Source organism: Ictalurus punctatus, chromosome 3, assembly GCF_001660625.3.
Source record: "Ictalurus punctatus breed USDA103 chromosome 3, Coco_2.0, whole genome shotgun sequence".
Lineage (NCBI taxonomy): Eukaryota > Metazoa > Chordata > Actinopteri > Siluriformes > Ictaluridae > Ictalurus > Ictalurus punctatus.
In genome coordinates this window covers 27,423,736-27,442,118 of record NC_030418.2, presented here as the reverse complement: position 1 = coordinate 27,442,118, position 18,383 = coordinate 27,423,736, and the positions used below count along the sequence as shown (strand labels likewise).

General features: G+C 38.8%; 1 protein-coding gene across 5 annotated transcripts in view; it reads left to right on the top strand.

The window, feature by feature from the left end:
• The window catches only part of phactr2 (phosphatase and actin regulator 2), a 64,247-nt gene that overhangs the window by 20,676 nt on the left and 25,188 nt on the right, over positions 1 to 18,383 (top strand). The window contains exon 1 of one of the 5 annotated variants that reach the window (XM_017464555.3): positions 5,543 to 5,986. The exons of 3 other annotated variants lie outside the window; for them this stretch is intronic. In XM_017464555.3, the coding sequence (XP_017320044.1) occupies positions 5,971 to 5,986 (16 nt within the window). In that variant the 5' untranslated portion in view covers positions 5,543 to 5,970. Of the gene's footprint in view, positions 1 to 5,542; positions 5,987 to 14,354; positions 14,773 to 18,383 lie in introns of those variants that run through there. One more of the 5 variants, XM_017464554.3, reaches the window with a different exon arrangement.

Below are 18,383 nucleotides of genomic sequence, written 5' to 3'. Positions count from 1 at the left end.
TGTGCTATTATTAAATGTCCCAGATTTTCAAATAAGAGAGATCCTGGTTTAGGAAAAAAAATCACTTACAGGCAGGATAGCAGGATGTCAAATATTGATTGACGAAATCTGCCATACCTTATTGTGCCACAGTATTGGGTAGGAAGCCGAACAGCAGGAAGAGCCATAATAAAGGTGTGTAACGGTTTATAAACTGTCCAATTATCCTGCGTTGTCCCTGATCAAAAGCACAGAAGACACTCCAATGTTTTTTTTTTTTGATGAGATTGAATGCTCTCTACTTATTTCAGTTTTTTGTTTTTTTTTGGTTCACGACTGTACTTAAACGTGTCGAATTTGAAAGGGAACTATATATATATATATATATATATATATATATATATATATATATATATATATATATATATATATATATATATAAGGTCCACTTAGACACCAAAGTAAATACAGTTAATTGCACGAAAGAGCACAATGCTATATAAGATTCAATACCATTAGTAGGTTTATTATCCTAGTAGGCGATGACTGCCTGAAGTGTGTGACTGACTGAAGTGGTGATGCAATACCAAGCCTGATATTTAGTCACTTTGTTTCTACTTCAACCTTGGCTTCACTAAAGCCCCATCCATACCTATATGGATATTTCTGAAAATGCAGTTTTTATTTGATTTGTGAGCAGTGGGGCATGTATCATATTCTGCTGCCTCCAAGTGAGGGTGTAATACTAACAACATGATATCAAATAATAAATTGTCGGATGAATCTTGATTTATGCTGCAACATGCAGATGGTAAGGTCATAATTTGGTGTCAACACATGACTTCCTGGATCCAACTTGCCTTGTGTCAACAGTTCAGGCTGGTGGTGGTGGTGCAATGGTGTGGAGAATGTTTTTTTAGCACAATGTGGGCCCTTTATTCCAATCAAGCTTCATTTGAATGCCACAGCTCATCATGTGCACCCCTTTATGGCCACTGTTTACTCATTTTATGTTGGCTAATTCCAGCATGATAATGTGCTATGTTACAAAGCAAATGTTGTCTCAAACTGGTCCATTAACATGACAATGAGTCGAGTAGAGCATCTTTGGAATGTGATAGAACGAGAGATTCGCAGCATGAATGTGCTGCTGACAAATCTGCAGCAAATGTGTGTCAACAGGGACCAGAATCTCAAAGGACTGTTTCTAACATCTTGGTGTATCGATGCCATGAGAAACTGATGCTGTTCTGATAGGAAACGGGGGTCTGACTCAGTATTAGTATGGTCAATGTTCTTAATAAAGTCCTGTCTCCAATTATTTTCTACAGAAACAGGGAAAAAATACAGGACAATATTGTGGAAAAGCAGGCAATGAGAACTGGAAAAAGTGTTCTCAACTTTATTCAAGTGAGTATCAGTGGGCAACAGTGAAGGGTTCTCATCATGTGTTACACCACAGGTTCCCAACCCTGGTCCCGGATTACAACCTGTCCTGCACATTTAAGTGTTTTTCTTGCTACTCGAGTCAATTAACAGCTAATAAACCACCCTTTCTGGGTTGAAGTGAGTGTGTTAGAGCAGGAAAACTGCAGGACAAAAATGTACAGGACAGGGGGTTCTCCAGGACTAGGGCTGGAAACTTGAGTTATTCACATCACAGGTAACTGCCCCAATAATGCAGCCAACTATTAGGTGAAGGAAGCAAACCAATCTCAACGCATCATTAGTATGTTTCAGCTGTATGATCGTCTTTCTACAAAGCAAGGCACCATCTATATAGTTTGAGCATCTTAATTTGATGCTGCCAAGTGAAGCAGTTTTACTGGCAAGAATACAGGCTCATGTCAATAGGTTTCACACGTGCTTGATGCTTGGAGAGTGCAGTAGTTCTTGGATTTAAAACAATTCCTTTTTTTCCCCCTTCTATGCTTTCCTTGTTCCAAGGTTATCTAAATCTTTACTTTGCTCCAAATGTTTTTCTACTTGCTTTATATGTCAAGAATAAAACACATCAGGCTTTGCTGTTACAGGAATTAATATCATGTCCTGAAGACTCTCAGGACTGATGTTACAAAGTGCTGACACCAGAGTCTCCATCCATTAATGTTAAATAAATGATCATAAATTTTTCCTTGTTGAATACAAGACTCCTGTGAATGACTTGTTGCTATAGAAACAGTGTATTAGTATCAGCGTATTAATATAAACCTATCATTTATGTTTCTACTGTCAGAGCCATATTATAGAATCCACACCTTCTGATTCAATAATTCAACAGTACTGTTGAAGGTATAAGTACCTTTTAACAAATTATAATGTGCACTTTCTGTTCTTGAGACTTACCTGCAATTTGCATCGTATCAATGCTGGTGTGTTGTTCTCTTTACCTTTGATACATCTACTGTATGTCTAGGTCTATTGAACATTCCGCATGATTTTCAGTCATTGATGTGACTAATCTGGTCTAGTGCAGTCTATCAGGTGTTTTGTGTCTGATAAGCTATCCATGGTGCTTGTGCTTCATATAGTTGATCAAGCCAACACATGATGTTATGGTGTATTTTGATGTCCAGTAGGTCGCTACAGGATGTTAAATCTTTTATCAGTTGTCTTGTGCATCAACTAATAAGTAACACAGCTGGTCAAGAAATAACCAAGCAATACATTTTAAATTGTATATATAAATTACAGTGATTTTGTCCAATAGACTCTGCAAGGATAAATGTTTGTATTTAAAAGGAATAGATCGATAACCTTTATTCCAGATCGTGTATGAGTGTTTTTTTTAATACTTGTTGCTACTGGTACTGAAATGAGTAACCTTGTTAGTAGTATTAATCTATCAAGGATGCCATGGAAATTTTTCTTCCCCATTCTGTTTACGTTTCCTAGCTTTACCTAGTAGCCAAGACCATGGCACTCATGCTACTAGGCTTGCTCTTTATAATGTAGGCTAGTTTTTAAATGAAGTGCATTAGCTAGTTACATTAGTTACATTGGATTGAATAGGGTTGCAGTGGAGAAGAGTGGGTTTTATTTCACTTATTGTAGATAAAATATGTTTTACTGTTTTCATTGTGCCGGAATCCCTCATACAACCCCTTGCAAATATTATGGAATCACCACACTTAGAGAATGTTCACCCAGATTTTTTATTTTGTAGCAAATAAACAAATCACAGATATGACACAAAAGAATTTTTGCTTTTTAGCTGGACATTCTGGCTTCGTGAGACATACCTCAAACAAATTGAATTAAATTGTTTTAATTAATGGCATATTATTTAGCAAATCAGGTAGAGGAAAAAAAAATGGAATCACTCAATGTTGAGGGAAAAAAAATCATGGAATCAGCCACAAAAGAAAATCACAGTTAGTACTTTGCTGCTCCTACTTGGGCTTTTATGAAGGCCTGAATTCTTTGAGGCATGGACTTCACTAATAAAAAACAATATTCTACATCAAGCTGGTTCCAACTTTCTCGAATAGCGGTTGACAGATCAGCTTTGCAGGATGGAGCCGTGTCATGGACCAATATTTGAAATTTCCACCGTAAATTTTCAATAGAGATCCAGACTGTTTGCTGGCCATGTCATTGAGTTGATCTGCCTTTGCTTAAGAAAAGTCTCAACACTTTTTGCTCTGTGGCAAGATGCATGATCATCATGAAAAATGACTTCATCATCACCAAACCTATATTCTGTCAATGGAATGAGAAAAATTTCCAAAGTTTCAATATAAATATATGCATTTACTGTTGAGGTCTCCCCTGGTCCTTTACCTGACATGCAACCACATATCATAAATGAGTGGGGAATTCTATTCTTTTATTCAGGCAGTCATCTTTATATGTTTCATTAGAACGCCACCAGACAAAAGGTCCAGCATCATCTCCTTGGCCAACGCAGATTCGTGATTCATCACCAAATATCACTTTCATCACTTTAGCCCACTGTAGCCTTGTTTTCGTCTGTGTAGGTGTTAGTGCTGGTTTTCATTTGGCTTTTCTATACGTAAATCCCATTTCATTCAGACGATTTCTTAGTTCTGTCACAAACTTCTTCCACTAATTTGTTTTTCGTTTGTTTTGTTGTGCATTTTCTATTTTTAAGGCACATTGCTTTGACTTTTCTATCCTGATACTTTGACGTCTCCCTTGTATATTTTCCTTTTATAACCTTCCCATTTTGTTTATACTTAGACACAGCTGACTGGGAACAACCAACAACTTTTGCCAAACTGTGTTGGATTTTCTTCTTGAAGGAGTTTTATAATCCTTCCAATTACTTCAATTGACAACTCTCTTGTAGGGGTCATGTTTCCATTCAAAAAGTCTGAGGTTAAGGTCTGTAAGCACTCTTTTAAGGTATTTAAGCACTTTCTTTTAACTGCACACTAATTTGCATTTTTAGACATGTGCTGGTATTTGTTTTAGAAATGAAAGGTGATTCCATAATTATTTCTGCAACATTGAGTGATTCAATAATTCTTTCCTATACTTGATCTGGAAAAAAAATATGCCATTAATTAAAATGATTTCATTTAACTTGTTTGAGGTATGTTTCACAAAGCCAGAATGCTCAGCTATTAAACAAAAATTGTGTCATATTTGTGAGTTGTTTTTCTGCTACGAAGTAAAAATGCTGGGTATACATCCTCTAAGTGTGGTGATTCCATCATTTTTGCCAGGGGTTGTTGTGAAGGACTGTTATATACTGCTATAATGGCTGTTTGTCAAGAACAACATACATAGTTAAGGGATGTTATTTTCACTTATATAGCCAGTATTTGCTGCAGCATTGGTTGTCACTGTGTGCTGCTAGCCATGTGTTGAGATTCATGTTTAAGGTGTTTTATCAGGTATAAGTCTTTATCAGATATTTTCACAGCGCACCGTCTGCTTTGGTTGATTAATCATTAGTCCTGAAATATGTCCAAATCACTTTCATTTTATGTTATCTGCTCATTAGCATGATGATGTCTTTCATTAAATAGTATCATGTGGTGTCAAATGTTGGTATTTTTTTAACCAGCATGAGTAAATGATACCGTTATATCCCTAATAATATCCCTAATAGAAACTTGTCAACGGTTAGCAATTTTTTTCCCCCAGATTCCAACTATCTATGTGAAACAAACACATAGCTACAAAAAAAAAACTGCTGCTGCAGCAACATCCACATCATAGTATCATAGTATTGAGGAGATCATTTTTATTAGAGAGAGTGTTCATAGTTCTACTCGTTCTACCACCCTGCACTGATCTTTGTCCTGTGATGCTTTTAGGCCTCTCCCAGTCTTCTGTTCATGTGTTCAATAGTTAGACATTTGCATGCACCGATTGGGGAGAAAAAAAATATTTTCCAACACCCGAGAACTTTATCTCAGGACTTGCGGTTAATAAATAAATCATTTGGGGAGAGGAAAGAACTAAAGAGCACCACTCAAACAATAATTACCAGATATTTTGTGCTGAGATTGCCAGTTAATAATTGATGGACACTACTACCCTGGCCTGCATCGATGCAGCGGCTGTATTTATATGCAACGGGCTGCCTCCCAACAAGCACTTTCAGTAGATTGCTGGTGCACTTCACAGATGTCAGTGGTCATCATTTCGATTGGATCTGTCTCCTGAATGCGTTGGTGGCTGCTGTGAACAGTGTTTCCAGCACACTAATGCTACTATCAAGCACTCTCCATTGGCGTTGAGCGCACCGGAGCGAGGGCCGGCCCTCATTATGGGAAATAGCTTATCTAGAAGCGTTATCATTTAGGGGGTTGCATTTGTGTTGATGGGAGGCTATGGTGGAGTGGAAAGGTATACTTTGGTGTGCGTACCATCATCACTGGCTGCGCATATGCACTTAGGCTGTGCTCTTGAGCAAATGGATAGATGTTTTCCTCCTCACTCTGTCAAGATTTCTGTCTCTCGGGATATTTGACTCCACAAGAATTTGGACTAAAGTCTTCAATCATCTGAACTCAGATGGAGGAAGAACATGGTATGTGGATAAACTAGGCATGCAGTTCATTTCATTTCATGTGAAATTGATACAAGTGTATGAAATTTGGTTTAGATTTGCCTGGAGAAAGTATACTGACTGGTCCAAAAATAAGAATAAATGTGTGCATGTTTAAGCTGTGAGTGGATTGGGAGATTAACCAACAGACGGGTTGAGGGGTCTACAGTCATCTCCATAATTAATGGCACTCGTGCTAAAAATGAGTTTAAAATATCGTTATGAAAAATGTCTTTGTGGTTAATTTACTTAATCTCACACTGAACATATGAAATAAATCTAACCGTTAGTGAGAATAAGTCAATAAAACCTTATCCATATTTAGGACTTTCCCTTTGCCAACATAACAGCAGTCTGCTATAATGCTTGATGAGATTGGAACGCAAGGAATCTGAGAGCACTTGTCAATATACATTACATTTTTTTAGCTCTAGCAAACAGTTAGCCCAGCTAGCAATTCTTTCCCCTAAAAAAATCTTTAACTTGCCTTTAAATTTTCCTAAAACACATTATGCAACGAGGAAAAAAGCACAGATAACCTAACTACACGCTTAGGAAAAAAAGGCATTACTCAAGTGCTCTTTGGAATGCTAATGTTCTAGTTTTCTAAAAATGAAACGAATGGAAGACTGTCCTTAAAGAAAGGGACGAACTAAATGTAAAAGAGTACTATAAGAAACAAAATGTTGTAATTGAGCATCATAAAGTCCTCAACTACTAAGTTGAATGAGGTGTGCTTAGGCAATGAAATTTCTCCTCTGCCTCAGGACTGTATCTGACTTCTATAGATATAGAGGCATGAAAAAGTAAATAGATGACCAAAAGATGGCACTGTTTTCTAGAAACTTACTAAAAAGTCGTAGGAGACGCTTTGCAATTTGGTGACTCACTAAAACACCCACTATAAATGATCTCTAACGAGAAAACATTACAGGACACTATGAGTCAGCATGCAGCAAGCAGAGTTTCTCCTGCTTGCCAAAGCATACATCACCAACCAAATTATTGATTCTGAAGACATTTCCTAGAAACTGTCAACTGTTTATGTAAAGAAACCTAACAGAATAAGTTCAAGCAGAAATATATCATATATAATTTCAAACATGTATTAATGTTTATGTGGTTAAAGACTCCTAGGATAGTTCTTACCTTCTTAGAGATTCTTACCTTCCTGTTACATGACTCTAATAGAACCTTAAATGTTTCCTCCAGAGTGACATAGCAAAGAAGCTTTAGTGGCTCTAGATTTAACCTTTATCCTAACAGTGTATTGTTATAATGTTTTCATTGGTATGGGTCTTTGGTGTGGGTGGCACGGTGGCACAGAGGGCACCATCGCCACCTCAGAGCTCCAGGGTCCCTGGTTCAATCCTGAGCTTGGTTTACTATTCATGTGGGTGTTCTTTGTGTTCTCAGATTTCCTCCCACCTTCCAAACACATGCTGGTAGGTGGATTGGTTACGTCAGATTGCCCCTAGGTATGGATGTGTGAACATGTGTGTGTTCATGGTGTCATGTGATGGACGCTGGTGCAAAGTGAATGTGTGTGTGTGTGTGTGTGTGCATGGTGCCCTGCATCCCACCCAGGGTGTATTCCTGCTTCACACCCAGTGTTCCTGGGATAGGCTCCCAATCCAAATCTACCCTGAACAGGATAAAGCAGTTCCTGAAGATGAACGAATGAAAAAAATGTTTGTGCTGTAATGCTGTATGGTCTATACTCTTAGAATAGTCTTTGGATGGTTTAGGCTTCCTCAGGGGGTTCTATGTGGATCTGATTCTGAAAAGACTTCTTGTTGAGTTCCACATAGAACATTTGAGGGTTCTCTCAGATTGGCAAGCTATAAGAACACTTAAAGGTTCTAAACGTAACCTTTTTTGTAGTGTACATGTGTATATGTAATGTAAAAATACTTATTTTTTTAGTTAGATTGATGTACATTAGGGAGCATGGTGGCTTAGTGGTTAGTACATTTGCCTCACACCTCCAGGGTTGGGGATTCAGTTCCTGCCTCTGCCTTGTGTGCATGGAGTTTGTATGTTCTCTCTGTGCTTTGGGGGTTTCCTTCAGGTATTCCGGTTTCCTCCTCCGGTCCAAAGACATGCTGTATGTATGTAGGCTGATTGGCATTTTCAAAGTGTCCGTAATGACAAGTTGGAAATGCCAAATGGATGGATGATTATTGATCCCATTGAGGAAAAATTGGAGATTGAACACTGGATCTCCATTGTTTTGTGATCCAGGGTTCAAACACCCACATACATGCAAAGTATGTACTCTACCTGATCTTCTTATAGCTGTATAACTGTTATGTTATATAATTACTTGTCAAGGGAGAGGATGATCTAGTGCAAGAAATAGCTTTCTATCTAATGTAATTATTTGTATAGATAGTTAAGGACATATCAGGTACCTCAGACAGTGTATCAGTTTCCTCTTGTGTACTACTGTGTGGTTTATGTGTGTGTGTGTGTTTTGGCTGTGAGAGACAAATGGTGCCCTGTCAAGTCTTGTCAGTGTGTGTGTTGATCAGAAGCAGGCAGAGCGTGCTATCAGTATGACGTCCTCTGGCTGTTGAGGGCACGAGCTGCTGAGGTGAATTCTGATCAAGTTTAATACGTGTAATAAAAGTCAGCACGGTCAAAGTCTAATAATGTCCATTTTGATGGATTCTCACTGGCAGCCTTGGATGCAGTATAAAAAGCTGAGCCAAATTTTGACATCCGCATCTCAAATTCTCTCAGATCGTGCTGCTACCAAAGGTGGTTCATAAAGTCACTGCTCAGCAGGAAGTCATTTTTCCTCTAAACCCTGACCAGCATTTGTTTCAAAGGCCTTTGATGTGAGCTGATACAAATGCAGCCTTTAAAATAGAAATATGGCTACTACTACCAAATGGTGTCGTGCACTGAGTCACGGATTTCTCCTTCGTTTGTAGGATCAGTATTGTGATAGCTAGCAGTGCCTTCAGGAAGAGGGGAAGGGGTGGGGAGCCGCAGCTGGATGAGAACTTCGGCATATAGAACAATGCTTTCCATCTCCAGAGCAGGCTCGTTTCCGGAAGACTTCCTGTCCGGATCCCTCCCACACACAACTTCTCTGCTAAGCCAGAGAGAAACTGGAAGGGGAGGGGGAAGGGGAAGGGGAAGAGGAGGGGGAGGGCAGTTGGGGCCTTTTGGTCTGTTTTCAGGAAGCCAATCATAAACTTGATGCTAATGTTAGAGGAGCTTCAGCATCGAACATTGATTGCAGTAAAGCCTGCTCGTTTACAATGGAGGATGCAGAATGGCAGACATTAATCATACTGGTCTTAAAGAGGCATGTGGAGTAGATTGTATTATTTCCCGATGTTTACATGTGTATATAGATGTGTAGTGTGTGTATTCCTCTCTTGTTATTTGCTTTTAAAGATTTTGAGATCAAAATGATAGAGCTGAAATACTCTTTCAAGCCATTGTTGCATACAAAAAAGCAAGCTTGGTGGTGAATTATAACAGTGATATACAAATATGTATCAATCTAGACATTTCCTTTTGAGAATTAATCCAAATGTTTACTTTAAAGATGCTGTGAAATGGAAATCATAATGCATTTTACATCCATAACATAATGCATTATTGAGTGAAACAGGATATTGAGGCAGAAATTATTGACCATTTGATTGGATTGTGCAAAGTGGGCGTAACAAAACAAACATGGTGTCAGACCCAAACCAAGGTCTATAATCAATCATAGAGGATTACTCTTACTGGTTAATATTATTTTCCCCCATGAGCAAAATCATAAAACCTTTTGAAGCAAGCAAAGGTTGTGTTTTAATTCATGTTTACACAAAAAGCTCAAATTATAGTCAGTGATTTATACTGATGAATCATGCAGAAAATCACCAAGGACATAACAAGGTAAAGGTCAGTTATAATTTTACATTTTATTTAACTAGTAATTTTAATCATTTTGACAGAACTGAAAACGAAATGTTGTAGAAAATATCTGTGTAGAAACAGAATAAATTCCCCTTTACATCTTTTACTTCCTCTCAGTGTTACCAGGTTCGCAGTGTTGGAGAATTGGGCTACTTCTGAACTGCTGCCAGGGGTTAACCAGGGGTTGGGCACTGCTCTGTTTTATTAGCTACAAGACATTTTACTGGATAAATCATAAAGATTTCCCTCTTGGTACAAACAAGTTCTAAGATTTGTAAGTATGCTATAACAATACAACAGTCCAAACATCAAATCAACAAAAAAGAAGGAAGATTTGCATCTCTTGATGTGATAGGAAGGCAGTGTAGGATATCTGGCCACCAGATTGGAGGAGGTTAAAAAGCCAAATGGTGGCTATATGAGTTATTAAAGAATATTTTTATCACACTCAGAAAGGGACATGCTGTTATGTTGGTATCATTTTGGATTCTTAATATAGCACTATGTGTTCTTTAAAGGAAAAATCCACCATAAATGACTTTTAATCTTTAGGATGAACATCTGATCTTCAGTGGCGCTCAGAATTTATTTTCTGATTAAATTCTTTTAACTTTGGGTAACTATTTTGTACATTTGCGCACAATGCCGTTCAACTACCTACTAATAGTGACACCAGCGGGAATTAGTCCTTGTTTCATCTCTACGTGAAAAATACCAATGCAGAAGCGCTTTAATCCCCAAACTCCAACTGATGCTTCCTTGATTCCTCGTTCTTACTTCCTTCAGCCCGTGAAACAGAAATGACTATTGTACTATTAATTACTATTGTAATTAGCTCATTTATTGAACTAATTACTATATGATACAAAAAAACACAAATACAAAATATAATCTTAATTAAATAAACAAAAGGTGCAAATAAAATTCTTATATGAAAGTTAATTAATATGCCTTACCTTAAAAACTGTATACGCTCCTCAAACAGATCAGCTTGTGCCCTGAGTTCCCTGGTATAGGCTCCAGGCTCCCTGGGACTCTGTGTAGGTCAAGCAGCAAAGAAAATGGATGGATGAATGGCTGGATGGATAGACTGTATGTTTGAGATCATGGATAAATTTTCTCTTATTAAGTGCCATTGTAACGGCATTTGTATTATCCCACTGTGACATTAGAGTTACATCAACTGCTAACTTCTCACAAGAATAAACAACATACAGCAGCCAATTAGAAGGACATTCCAGCTTTGAACAGCTCCAAATTAGTAAAAAAAAAAAGAAAAAAGTGCCTGCCACATAACTGTATCAACCTTCCCTAATTCCACCCTCTTGAAAATGAAAAAAAACCCAAACATTTATTCTCTAGCAAGATGATTGAAAGAAGGAATAGTGTGCGGAAAGACACACCAACAACCAGAAACACGCCAACAAACCTTGTTTCCTGATTATGTCCCGCTACTGCAGAGCAACAGCATAAACATTCTAGAGACCATTTAATGGGCTACTTGTACAAACCGCATTACAACCAAACGGCACTTCTGCTTCCAGCTTGTTCACTGTAATAGCAGTGGCACTATTTTACACCCGGATCTCCCAATAATGATATAGGAGGTCATCATGATATGTAAGGACACTTGCAAAGCTCCTTTTAGTAATCTGGAGCAAGGTGTCAGACTGTGTGCTTAAATAATGTATGCTTACGTGTCATACAGAAACTTCTATGAAGGTATGAAAATACCTATTAATAGAAAAGAACACCTAAGCTGAAAGTTAACCAACAGTATGACTTTATTGTAGAACTGAAGAAAAAAAAAAACAGACAAACAGATGTTAGATGCTGCTGTCTCGCTGTGCTGCTGAATGTAAACAGTGCTAAAGGACACAAGATTTGTGCTATTTCAAAACGGAAATGTGTCATAGCCCTGAGTGCAATTAACCCACTGGACAGTCACAAAACTAGTAAGGAATGAATCATCAAAAATATTAAACGGAAGTCATTAACTATAAAACTAAAATGAGAATATCTCCAAAACATTTTTTTCACCAAAATATTGTCGATAACAGTAGGTACAATATGTACTGCTAATATTGCTGTTACATTATTGCTGCTTCACTTCTAAGTAGATTACAGCTCTTAGTTGCAATAGCTTTCCCATTTTTGAACTGTATATTCACTGTTCTGTGTATTTTGCTTTGTATACTTATTGTCTCGCCCTTGTCTCAAACTTTATGCAGTATTGTCTACTGTAATACTGTACTGTTATGTGTTGCCCCCTGGTACTGGAGAAATGACCAGCTATATACAGGGTGTCCCAAAAATCTTCATACAAAGGGAAAATTAAGACTTTTTAGCAAAATGTCTTCCAAACATTTTCATACTTAGTTTATATTATACACAGTGCCCTCTGTTAATATTGGCACCCTTGGTTACTATGAGCTTTTGATCTTTTGTTTAAAAAAAATCACAAAAATTCTCTGCTCTCATGGATATGAAACAATTGCAAACACAACACAGGTTTATCAAAAATCAATATCTTTGTTGAATATGGGTGTGCAAGAATTATTGGCACCCCGATGAATTCATATGCGAAAAATATATTTGAAGTATATTGATATTTAATTTTTTTTTTTGGTACACCCGGGTGACTAATAACAGGAAATTGTTCCACCATGACTTGGTATAGCAGATATATAGGACATATAAATAGGAGGTAACACATAGGCCACATTCCCTTAGTCATTTACAACAATGGGTAAGACCAAGGAATCTAGCTGTGGTGTGTGGCAAAAGGTTGTTGAGCTTCACAAAATGGGAAGAGGCTATTAGAAATTAACATAAGCATTAAACATGCCCATTTCCACCTTCAGGGCAATAATTAAGAAGTTCCAGTCAACTGTAAATGTTATGAATCAACCCGGAAGAGGATGTGTGTCTATATTGTCTCAACGCACTGTGAAGAGGGTGGTTCAAAGTGGCCAAAAAATCTCCAAGGATCACAGCTGGAGAACTGCAGAAGTTAGTTGCATCTTGGGGTCAAAAAGTCTCCAAAACTACAACCCAAAGTCCTACCAGACACTACTGGACCTTCAAATGGGATCGGGTTCTATGGTCAGATGAAACCAAAATAGAGCTTTTTGGTAATAAACACCAGAGGTGGTTTTGGTGCACACAGAGAGGTAGCCATATGGAAAAGTACCTCATGTCCACGGTTAAATATGGTGGTGGCTCTTTAATGTTTTGGATCTCTTTTTCTGCCAGAGGACCTGGACATTTTGTTGGGATACATGGCATCATGGACATCTGGCATCTATCAAATATCAACAGATATTAAATGAAAACCTGACTGCCTCTGCCAGAAAACTTAAAATGGGCCATGGTTGGATCATCCAGCAGGTCAATGATCCAAAACAATACATCAAAATCAACACAAAAATGGTTTACTGACCACAAAATCAAGGTCATCCCATGGCCATCCCAGTCCCCTGACTTGAAACCCATAGAAAACCTGTGGGTTGAACCAGCATGGACCTCGAAATGTGAAGCATCTGGAGAGATTCTGTATAGAGGAACGGTCTCAGATCCCTTGCCATGTATTCTCCAACCTCATCAGGCATTATAGGAGAAGACTAAGAGCTGGTATCTTGGCAAAGGGAGGTAGCACAAAGTATTGACTAAAAGAATGCCAATAATTGTTGCACAACTATATATAACAAAGATTTTTTTTCATAAACCTGTGTAGTGTTTGCAGTTGTTTGAAATACATGAGAGCGGGGTATTTTTGTGAATTGTTTTGGACAAAAGATTAAAAGGTTAAACAATAAAGACAATTTTTCACATTCTCCTGCTCATATTTACCAATGGTGCCAATATTAGTGGACGGCACTGTGCGCATACACACACACACACACACACACACACAGTGAATCAGTGGTTAGCACGTTTGCCTGGGACAGATCCTGAGTAGGATAAGCTGTACAAAAATAAAAATAAATAAATAAAGATAAATTATATATATATATATATATATATATATATATATATATATATATATATATATATATAGACAAAAAAAGAATGTATTGAAATCATTCTCATGGTTGGATCAGGACGCTGTCACAAGGTTGCACTGGACATTCAATAATGAACAAATAACGACCACCAGACATGTTACTACGAGTTCATCATAAGTGAGAGAGACAACTCTGGGTGTTTTTACAAAGACATGACAATCATGTAGAAGTTTTTTTGTAAATAAATTTACATTTACCCAAACCATGTTCATTTCCTCCATGTATGGAGACTGTTGAGACACCCTGTCGAGGAGCGACGATAAAAGCCCACTTGACTTTAAACTAAACTGCTTTGTGCTTTTTCTTTCAGTTTTGTATTGTGCACGTGTATGCAAACGCTTGCTCTGAGCTGCACAGACTACATAAGATGACTTTTGAAAGGACGTACTGATATCGTGATACTTTTCTTTGGTATTGCCTGGTATCGGATGGAAGAGGAACTCAGTGGCATCGCGCGGTCCAGAGAGAGGAGGAGTCAGTCCACTTCCTCTCTGTGAGCGGCTGCGGGTTTGCATGTCATGCAGTCCCTCTGAAGGAATGCTCGGTATTTCAGGGCAGTGAAGTCGATTTTCTGACGAGCCTCGTGCGTGCTGTGATGAAGAGCCGGTGAACCGGAGCACGGAGCTGCCCGCTGGTGATGATGAGTCGCGCGCTAAGTCGGCGGAGCGGAAGTTGTTCAGGGAGCGCGCGCGGTGTTTTTTGCTTAGCGGCCCGTTAACGGCGCGGACACCGTCATGGGCCAAACATCAGTGTCCAGCCTGTCTCACGCACCCACCGGTGAGTGTGTTTGTGTGCGTGTAGTTTAAACAGTAGCTCTACAGACTTGGAGGAAGATTTTCAAAGTCACTGACAGTCACTAGGAAAGTTTGGCTGCGTCCCAAACCACATACTAAATAGTAACAAAGTAACACTACACCCACCCAAAGCGTCTTATTTTGACTTGAAGTCGTTTGACAGTGTGCGTTCTGCGTAGCTTTTCTTTTCCATTTGCGACTTTCTTCAAACCATTTTTTTTTAGTTCACAAAGCAAGCAAAGTTAGAAGAGAAGCGTGTTTAATGTGTTAAGTCTTTCTCTGAACCTTGTTGTATTTGTGAGTCAGTTAGTATTTACCCTACATGTGTGGGAGAGTGTAAGCATTACTGTAGGGGTTCTGTTCACTTTATATTTGATACTTAATTCACTGAGAAGAAAAATAACAATGCGACTTTTTTATTTATTTTTTTTATTTTTTATTTTTTTTTTTGTAAAGTAGATTGTTCTTCCTAGAGAAGTTAACCTATTTGGATCCTGTTTTTGAAATAGTTAATGTATTTCTTGACATTAACGGGAACTATAGGCCATATTGAGGTTTTAATGTCTTTTCAAAGACATCTGTTGTGTTGTCTTGATATTTTTTTGCATATTTATTGATTCGTCATGATCATTTGTGTATGACATATGCATGTATATTAACATATACATGAAGGAGGAAGAGTTTTAGCAAAAGAAAGTCTGTCTATCTATCTATCTATCTATCTATCTATCTGTCTAGTCATTGGTCATGGTACAATAAACTAAATATTGACATTCATAAAATACTACACTTTCTATCAAGAACGCAGTCAGAATGCATTGGTAATGAGCAGTCAGGAAACAGTGCATGAAGTTGAACGGAATAATTAACTTTTATTACTTGTAAATGTAGGCAAGTAGGAAGTTTAATACAAAGAACAAAGCAGTGCTCAGGTGGGACAAAAAGTGGTTATCAGTGATTGGTTATTGGCATCAATGGTCATGAGTAATTGGTCATTGGGAACAGTGATGATCTGTTATTGGCATCAGTGGTGATGAGTGGTTGGTCGTTGGGAACAATGGTGATGAGTGGTTGGTCGTTGGGAACAATGGTGATGAGTGGTTGGTCGTTGGGAACAATGGTGATGAGTGGTTGGTCGTTGGGAACAATGGTGTTGAGTGGTTGGTCGTTGGGAACAATGGTGATGAGTGGTTGGTCGTTGGGAACAATGATTATGAGTTGTTGGTCGTTGGGAACAATGATTATGAGTCGTTGGTCGTTGGGAACAATGATTATGAGTGATTGGTCGTTGGGAACAATGGTGATGAGTGGTTGGTCGTTGGGAACAATGGTGATGAGTGGTTGGTCGTTGGGAACAATGGTGATGAGTGGTTGGTCGTTGGGAACAATGGTGATGAGTGGTTGGTCGTTGGGAACAATGGTGATCAGTGGTTGGTCGTTGGGAACAATGGTGATGAGTGGTTGGTCGTTGGGAACAATGGTGATGAGTGGTTGGTCGTTGGGAACAATGGTGATCAGTGGTTGGTCGTGGGAACAATGATTATGAGTCGTTGGTCGTTGGGAACAATGATTATGAGTCGTTGGTCGTTGGGAACAATGATTATGAGTGATTGGTCGTTGGGAACAATGGTGATGAGTGGTTGGTCGTTGGGAACAATGGTGATGAGTGGTTGGTCGTTGGGAACAATGGTGATGAGTGGTTGGTCGTTGGGAACAATGGTGATGAGTGGTTGGTCGTTGGGAACAATGGTGATGAGTGGTTGGTCGTTGGGAACAATGGTGATCAGTGGTTGGTCGTTGGGAACAATGGTGATCAGTGGTTGGTCGTTGGGAACAATGGTGATGAGTGGTTGGTCGTTGGGAACAATGGTGATGAGTGGTTGGTCGTTGGGAACAATGATTATGAGTGGTTGGTCGTTGGGAACAATGGTGATGAGTGGTTGGTCGTTGGGAACAATGGTGATGAGTGGTTGGTCGTTGGGAACAATGGTGATGAGTGGTTGGTCGTTGGGAACAATGGTGATGAGTGGTTGGTCGTTGGGAACAATGGTGATGAGTGGTTGGTCGTTGGGAACAATGGTGATGAGTGGTTGGTCGTTGGGAACAATGGTGATGAGTGGTTGGTCGTTGGGAACAATGGTGATGAGTGGTTGGTCGTTGGGAACAATGATTATGAGTGGTTGGTCGTTGGGAACAATGATTATGAGTCGTTGGTCGTTGGGAACAATGATTATGAGTGATTGGTCGTTGGGAACAATGATTATGAGTGGTTGGTCGTTGGGAACAATGATTATGAGTGGTTGGTCGTTGGGAACAATGGTGATGAGTGGTTGGTCGTTGGGAACAATGGTGATGAGTGGTTGGTCGTTGGGAACAATGGTGATCAGTGGTTGGTCGTTGGGAACAATGCTGATCAGTGGTTGGTCGTTGGGAACAATGCTGATCAGTGGTTGGTCAAAGGGAAATTATCTTTGAAGTAGCTGTGATGTGAGCTAGAGTGTGCATTGAGTGCCAGGCCATCTGTAAAGTATGTTCAAAAAGTTACTAGATTCGTTTACAAGGCTCTTTGTTGAAAATAAAGACATCAAACATAATACAAGGCAAAAATAGACTAATGATAATGTCCTTTTATTGACCAATTAATGGTACTGAACTGGATGTCCATTGATGTCTTATAGGACTTCTTTACAGTGTTCATGATAGGAGCTAGTGCTCATGATGTCCACAATGCAAAGACAGTTTTTCAAACCAGCTGAGACAATTTTCTTTGGCGACTGTTAAAATAGTGATGAATTGTATTGTCAAAAAAGGCGAATAAGGTGTTACAAATGAGCAACTAACAAATGAGCCATTAATTGAGCTCAGTTGGCATCTAGCCTTGGGGTCACTTGGTCTTTGTCATCTCTTCCTATTAATTATAGGCAGATGAAAATATAAGTTCCAAAGCTGCAGATTTGTTGATGACCCTGAAAGTCTTCATCATCGGTGAAGCTCAGCGCTGTCGTGGCTCATCTCCAGACACATCCGAGCCCTTGAATAAGTGGCATTTTGAATTGCCAATTGCGGCAGCACAAACATTCAAATAAGGTTGGATATTTGCTGCACTGCCACCACTGATTTCCCTCCTTCCTCGACTGTTGTGCTTCTTCTCCGGCTGCTTTAGTCTCTCTCACCTTTTGACAATCTGCTTCAACTCTTTACAGTATATTGATACAGCTGTACGACATTTTTAACCCTCTTGACATCCTCGTGATCTGGCTTTTTTCCACAGTAAATAATGTAAAAGTTACGTAAATAAATATAATCTGTATATGAAAGAGTAGGCTACTGCTTACATTAGCCATGGTGACTGGTTCTAGACGATGGTGAAGAAGAAGCATGTCTTGGTTTTGTTGTGGTTGGGCTTGTGCACATGAGTCACAATGAGAAAAACAGAAATAACTGGAGGATACAACTGTAGAAAAATGCATTGTAGGTGAAAAACATGTATAGAAATGATCATAAATCAGGCGATGTCTTGGCACCAGGCAATGTATTCATTGTTTTCTATTATTTTGTGTATAACATTTTGTGTGGTAGCTTTTAAAGGCTTTA